This window comes from Phlebotomus papatasi, chromosome 1 (assembly GCF_024763615.1).
Source record: "Phlebotomus papatasi isolate M1 chromosome 1, Ppap_2.1, whole genome shotgun sequence".
Taxonomy (NCBI): Eukaryota; Metazoa; Arthropoda; class Insecta; order Diptera; family Psychodidae; genus Phlebotomus; species Phlebotomus papatasi.
Window position 1 is genome coordinate 49,410,563 of NC_077222.1, and position 7,571 is coordinate 49,418,133.

Genomic DNA, 7,571 nt, shown 5'->3' on the forward strand with positions numbered 1-7,571 from the left:
TCTAGCTGTGTCACAAGTTGAACAGTCGATTATATAACGCTCTCTCTTTGAGTTTGAGCAGTATAATACAAAGAAAATCACACAAATTCAAGTAAATGCAAAACGAAATTAGTGGCATAAAGGTTTCTTATTAACGGCCTAGCGTCTATTAACGTAATCAAGAGCGTAGCGAGGGATGAGCGTTGTTCTCCCCCAATATGATATTAACTTAAATTTAAAAAAAAAAAAACATAAGGCAGCTCCTTTTTTTGCTTCATAGGTTTTTTTCTTGAATCTTATGACTATTGCAAACTCCAAAATCTTAAAAATTTTTAAATTTAAATTTTTGGAATACAAATTTAAAACAAAATTCAATTAAAAAAAAGAGCATAAAAATCTATGTGGAAATGGATACACATTTTAAACAGAAATTTTATTAGAAAACTTTCAAAGAAGTTTTAAATGAAAATTCAAGATACTTTTGATTCTCTACCTTAATACAAAACAAATCTTTGAAAAAATTTATGAAAAAGTTTAGGGTAAGTGTCCCAAATTTCGGCATAGTTGCATGCAAGCTCCAAAGTCTCAAATTTCAAATGTAATATTTTTAATACAAATTGATTTTTTTATTCCCTTTTCTTAATGAGTGTTGCTTGGAAACTTGTTAACAATTTATCAATTCAATTCAATTCAATTCAATTTGAAGTTTATTTCATGCCTAAAGGATACAATGTTTCCTAAGTATAAGGCTATATATAACTTACAAAAGTTTATTTATTTTTGTTTTTGTGACGTGAGTTGCAACCGATCCTAGCCTAACAGAATGATCGTTTTTATTTTTATTATCGTTTTTATTTTCTATGAAATCATTCTTAGTACATTTTAAAATGAATAAAAATGTAAACATAGCTTTGGCCCCCTATTTGTTGGGAGCGAATCATCTAAACATATTGATTTTAAGTAGAGGAGAGCCTGCATGTTTGTGACTCAGGTAATTTGAAACGATATGAATTTTTCTTTGATTTATTATAATAATTGTGACAAAAACACTAATCGAGTTATTTTAATAAGGTCTAGTGAGTATACTAAGCGGTATACAAAATTTCAAGATATTTTTTGAGTTTTGGAAATAATGCTTAAAGTCAAAACATAAAAAGTGTCTCAATCATGCCGGATGCCCCTACCAAATTAAATTATTTTACATTTATCCTTCCTCTCATGAAAATCTCCTGACTATGTTCATGGTTAAGACACTTACTAACTGCGTTTGTCACAATGGTCATAATTTTTAGCCCAGATTTTATTTATAGGGGGACGTTGGGCTATTTTGAGCTGGGGGTTACATTCATATATGATTTATTCTCATATTTCTGAAGGAAACTGGGTTTTTACGTAATGCAAGTTAGATAGATAAAACAATATTAGATCTAAATTAAATTATAGCAAGACGTAACTTCCTTTAAAAGTATACGAAAAAAAGTATATCAATGTAGCCCCACTGCTAAAAGTAGCCTCAACTCCCCCAATATTGCAAATTTGGTAATTAAAAATTTGTAATAATTGATGAAAATAATGATGCCTTCAACAGTAACGGTTAATATGATCCTGCCTTAAAAATATGATAGGAAAAAGGAAACTTGTTATGTTAGAAAACAGCCTTATCAAATTCCTGCCGTAAATGGCTCAAATTTCATCATGAAAAAGTGAATGTGAATAATAAATAAAGAGAAAAGAAATTCCTATAAAGATGTCAAGATTTGTAAATTACTACGAGGCGGTGAGTGTCTTCAACCACTAAATTATACATAGAATTTATTATTGAAAATAGATCTTCAGTATTTTCCCATGAGGAATAATTCATTGAAAGTTGGCGCCAATTTTCTGATACGAAGAAACCGCCCTGATATTGGTCATACGTTTTTAAGACAAGAGTAAATGCATGTATAGTTGGACTTTCTGAGATTACCACAAAATGCCCCTCACTTTGTCAATTATCCTTGGGGAAAGGTGTGGGTTTGATTACTAAGAATATGTCCCCAACACTCTTTCGTTTCCCCTATTTTGCAAATGCACCCACTAACAGGAGGTGTAATATATTAAACATTTTATAAATGGTCACGGCGACAAACGGACTAGACATTCTGTATTATATTAGAGAGTGTGTTATTATTAAGGGAATGTTAGCGTTTTATCCTTATATTTAATTCATTCACCCACCTCGTCATTTACTCAATGCTTTTTTGAGGTTGCTTTTTGCGTAATTTTACCTTCTCACTCTCATCAACCCTTCCACAGGGGATATACCCTCAACTTCAGCATTATTTTCCACTAAGCAATAACTACACTTATCGTTAAAAAAAAAGTTTGAAAAAATGAAGAGTGGTTCAGGAGGAAAAGGGTACAAGTATTTACGCTTTTTTCCAACCCCTTTTACTCGTTCTCCAAAGCATGAGTCTATGCATTAAAAATGTTAATTACGCCAATCAGTGAGTTATACAGCAAAAGATTCAGCTGCCATAATTAAAATCATACAGAACCGACACATTTAATTAACTTGTAACCCCATAGATTTAATTGGGCACAAATATGTAAATTTACCAGGGATTGGTGTTATAATCATGAAATCGTAAAAATGACTCAAAATTATGTGGTACAATGTTTTTATTCGCATTTGCCCTGAATCATCAACATGTAGAAAATCATTCACCCTTAGTGTAGGATTTTCCGATTACACATACCTCGCTTTTATGATTCTTTCACGCTGCGACACCAAAAATAGCAATCGAACTACTAAAATATAGTGGACATTTCCTATAAATGACCATCATGAGCAAGAGAGCAGAAAAATGTGATAAGAGAAGAATTTTCAAATTTCCGTTGGACATTTTCGTCTGGACACCGTCAAAACATTTCTCAGTGAGCAGGAAGATGGTATGAGAGGATTCCACCCCTGATATTTCGGGTGAAATGGTCAGAGACGATAGAATTCCAGTGAATCAAACATTCTCACGCAATCTCTTGTTGAGAAATAGAAGACTGGAAAATGCTGAGAAATGAGAGAGGGTTGTATGTCCGAATATGTATTTCACCCTCCATGTGCTTTTTCATCACTTCAACCCAATCAATTCCACCCTCTTCGGAACAGACATCAACCACACACATTAGATTAGATTAGATTATAGAAGGGGGCGGTGACTCAAAAGTATAATTGGCACCGCTGCACCCAGGCCTCTGTTTGGGCCCATTATGCATCCCCTAGACTACCCTAATTAAGGGCGGGGTGTGTCAAGCCAGCCAGTTCTCCGGACAAATTCCATCAAACAGGCTGGTTTTAACCCCGATAACTCATTCTGAGACAGTATTGCTTTACCAAGCAGCATCCGCCTCAGATTATACAAGCTAGGGCAGTCACACACTAGATGTGTGACCGTCTCCTCAGATTCATTGCATCCTCTGCATATTATGTTGCATTGAATGCCCATCCTATTTAGATGTTTATTGAGGCAGTGACCGGTTAGAAGGTTGGCAAACCGCTGTGCTCTCCAGCGGCTGCCACACACAATATAATCCGTTCGCTTCCTGTTAATTTCGGTCATAAACAGTTTGGACACGCGGCACGTGTTTGCCGCTGTCCACTCCGCCTGATGAGCCTTGATCATATCTTCTAATATAATTGACTTCCTCATTTGTGAGGATAGTCCGACTACTGGTTCAGGTCCAACGAAGTCAACCCCTGCTCCCTCAACTGCAAGGCGGTCTGCTTCTTCGTTGCCTTCAATTCCTTGGTGTCCAGGTACCCAGTATAGATCAACCTCGCATTGCCGCAAGGTCAATTCCAATACCTCCTGGCATTCCGCGACAAGAGCAGATCGCGATCTCCAGCCCGATATGGAGAGAATTGCAGCTCTGCTGTCCGAAAAGATTTGTATTTTCCTTCCCTCAATACCGGCCTCCAACAGTCTTTGGGTGCCCAGCGTAATGGCAGCGACCTCAGCCTGAAACACCGTGGTGTAATGGCCAAGGGACACCGATCCATTCAACTGGAGCTCTGGACAGTGGTAGCCGGCTCCTGAGCAGCCCTCAACACATGAACCATCTGTAAACAGAGTAACGGCTCCGGGTTCAATAATCTGCCCTTCGCGTTCACTCCACTCGGCTCTGGTGTATATTGTAGCTTTAACTCGTTTTTTAATAGGCTTTTCGCATCTATCATAATCATCTTTCATTAAAAGTTCAGGGTGCCTCCGGACCGGTTTATCGAGGATTCTCGTATGGCCGGCCGGATGGCAACCTACCTTCCAAGTTCCTGCTGAGCGTAACCTCAGAGCGGCCAAGCACGCTTCCGCCTTTATATAAAGCGGTAGTGGTGGCAGGCTTAGCATGACCTCAAGAGCCGCTGTTGGCGCTGTCTTGATAGCCCCCGTCACTGAAAGACACGCTAATCTTTGGAGCCGCTGTAGTGATCGCGCCGAATTTTTAAATTCGACTCTCGGCCACCAAATCACAGCTGCATAAGAAATTAACGGCCTAACTACGGTTTTGTAAATCCACAACACAATTTTCGGCGATAAGCCCCAGCTTTTGCCGAAAAGTCGTTTACAACTGAAAAAGGATCTAATAGCCGCGTCGATCCGGCCTTCTACATGACTCTTCCAGGTTAGTTTATTATCAAGCAAAACGCCTAGATATTTTGCCTCCTGGTGGAGAGAGAGATCATGCCCAAATAATTTGGGTGCTCTGTATCCATCTAGTTTCTTCCTCCTAGTAAAGATGGTTAGTGCGGTCTTTCCGGGGTTAACGGTAAGTCCGCGAACTGTACACCATCTTTCTACGATACTAAGTGCCCTCTGCATTAAGTCGCATAGAGTAGGTAAAAATTTCCCTCGCACAACTATGCAGATGTCATCGGCATACCCTTGTGAATAAAGGCCTGCCGCATTCAGTTCCACTAACAAACCATCCACAACCATAGACCAAAGCAAGGGTGACAGGACCCCACCCTGAGGACATCCGTTGCTAACGGTTGCTTTTAGGCGGGCTCCGCCAATCCTCGCCTCCACAGTCCGATGTCTCACTATGTTGATTAACATTCTTTCCAAGGTATGCCCGATACCGAAGTCCTTCATAGCCTTAAGTAGAGCTTTGGAATTGACCTTGTCAAAGGCTCCTTCCACGTCCAAGAATGCTACGAGTGCCATTTCCTTGTCACTAATTGATTTCTCCAGTCGGCTTACCAACTGATGGAGAGCCGACTCGGTAGATTTACCTTTCTGATATGCGTGTTGCGTAGTACACAGTTGTCTCTTAACAAGAACTTGACTCCTGATGTACCTATCACAAAGCTTTTCCAGGGATTTAAGCAAGAATGACGTCAGACTGATCGGTCTGAAGGACTTGGGGTCGTCATAATTGCTCTTCCCCGGCTTCGGTATGAATACGACTCGTGTTTGCCTCCAGGCGTGTGGTATGTAACCGGTGGCAAGACACGCTTTAAAAATGTTACAGAGGTATGGAATAATCATCTTAGCCACGCGCTGAAGCATAGCCGGGGTGATACCGTCCATACCTGAAGTTTTGTACGGTGAGAAAGTACTCAGTGCCCACTCCACGCCTTCAGGTGAGACTATCTCTGCAGCTTTCCCCCAATCACTGTTCCTACCAATATAAGATTCAGAACAGGCACTATCCGAATTTTGATCACCTATCACGCAATTCGGAAAGTGTGTTTCAAGCAGCAGGCGAGCGGCTTCTGACGGTGTGGTGGTGTAACCACCGCTTGGAAGCCGCAGCATACCTACCTGCTCAGAGGGATTTTTTGATAGGACTTTTTTAATTCTTGCCGCTTCATTGACGGTAGTGATTTCCCCACAAAAATCCCTCCAACTGTTTCTTTTCCATTTCCTTATTTGTTTTTTGTATTCCCTCTTATTAGCGACCGCTTCATCCCAGTCACAGTCTTGCATAGTATTGCGGGCACGGTTAATAGACTTCCTGGTGCTCTGTCTTAAAAGACTAAGCTGTTTTGGAAGTGAATACCGCTTTTGTTTTGGTAATCCGACTGTTAATGGACAAGACATTTCGAAGGCCGTCAACATGGATGAGTTCAGTTTGCCAACCGCCTCTTCAATGCCCCGCGCGTCCCTCGGCATACTATCATTTTCCCCCCACCCATCCACGAATGACCGCTCAAATAATACCCAGTCTGTTTTCCGCGGATTTCGGTAGGGTTCTAAACCTTCAGTCTCAGCCGAAATGTCGAAATATATTCTGCCATGATCAGACATGGTGAGACATTCCGACACGTGCCACCTTTTGGTCAGTTCGGCCATGAGACTTGTTCCTATTGTGACGTCAATGACTTCCTTCCTGCTTCTGTTGAAGAAGGTAGGCTTGTCTCCGACGTTCAATATATCAAGATTGTTAGTACAAATAAACTCTAAGAGGGACTCACCTCGTCTGTTGGTGTTCGTGCTGCCCCACGCTGTGTGATGTGAGTTTGCATCAGCCCCGACGACCAGTTCCCAGGAGTTCCGATGACAGGCTTCAACCAGACATGCCAGCTCAATAGATGGCGGCAGGTCGGTTGAATCATACGGCAAATAGGCTGAGGCAAAGACCACGCTTTTACTCCCTTGAGTGGTTTCGACCTCCATTCTAATCGCCGCGAGATCCCCCGTAGAAAATTGGGGTAGAAACATTACATTCATGTCTTTAGAGACATATATGCAAGCTCTAATTCTATCATTTTCACGGTGGCTATGAAAGAGCTTACCGCGCAGTAGGCTGATGCCTCTTACTTTATTTCTAATTGTCCAGGGTTCCTGGAACATTCCAATACAACCCTGCATCCCCGCCAGCTTTTCATCCAAACAATTCATGGCTGCGCGGCAGTGATGCAGGTTTGCTTGCACGCAATTAATTTTCTGCAGCATTCTGAGTCCCTTCCTGACCCACGCTGAGTCTCATCCGCAGAGTGCCGAATCCATAGAAAATGCGGCCATTATCTCTACGGACGGTGTCAGCCGATGCCCTGTCGAGACCCAGATGCAGCAGCTGGCCTCTCTCGAATTGTTCGGCGTGGTAGACCAGCCAACCGGATGTGTTGAGCTGACGGTTCTGCCCGCCGATCTGAGAGATAACAACCCTCGGATCTTCCACTTTGCCAGGGACAAACAAAGTTGCCTTTGTTTTTCTCAGCTCCCCAAGGTTAACTAGCCTGAGGTCGGAGCCCGAGGCCATAGGAATGCCATCCATTTCCCTATGTAACCATACGCGGGTTGGTTCGTCATAGCAAGCTATGCGGATCACTCCCGCGTCGAGTTTTACACCCGCGAATCTAGGGCTAAGGCCCTCACTGATAGCAGCGCGAATCCTTCCCTGTAAGTGGGAAAGGATACTTTCTGACATGCTCTCAGTTATGCCTCCATCACCGTGGTTCACTATTGCCAATCTGAGGTTGTCTGCCACAACCTCCCGATACCGCCTTGGGGGCGGTGTCTTTTTCTGACAAACCCGCTTGTGTGGGTTTCCAGGCGGCGTAGTGTCCTTGGATCTAGCTCTCTTTGGGGTTCCCGGATCGTCCTGGGTGCCGC

The 7,571-nt window shown here is 42.1% G+C and overlaps 1 protein-coding gene across 1 annotated transcript; it reads right to left on the reverse strand.

Annotated features, from left to right (window-relative positions):
- Positions 1–3,199: 3,199 nt before the first annotated feature.
- On the reverse strand, positions 3,200–6,857 carry LOC129800316 (uncharacterized). Its single transcript, XM_055844651.1, has 5 exons — positions 6,752–6,857; positions 6,431–6,688; positions 6,177–6,373; positions 4,937–5,777; positions 3,200–4,405 (listed from the first exon to the last, which is right to left on the reverse strand). Exons 1-5 carry the CDS (start codon positions 6,855–6,857, stop codon positions 3,249–3,251), a joined length of 2,559 nt encoding a protein of 852 aa, XP_055700626.1. The 3' UTR covers positions 3,200–3,248.
- Between the last annotated feature and the right edge of the window lie 714 nt (positions 6,858–7,571).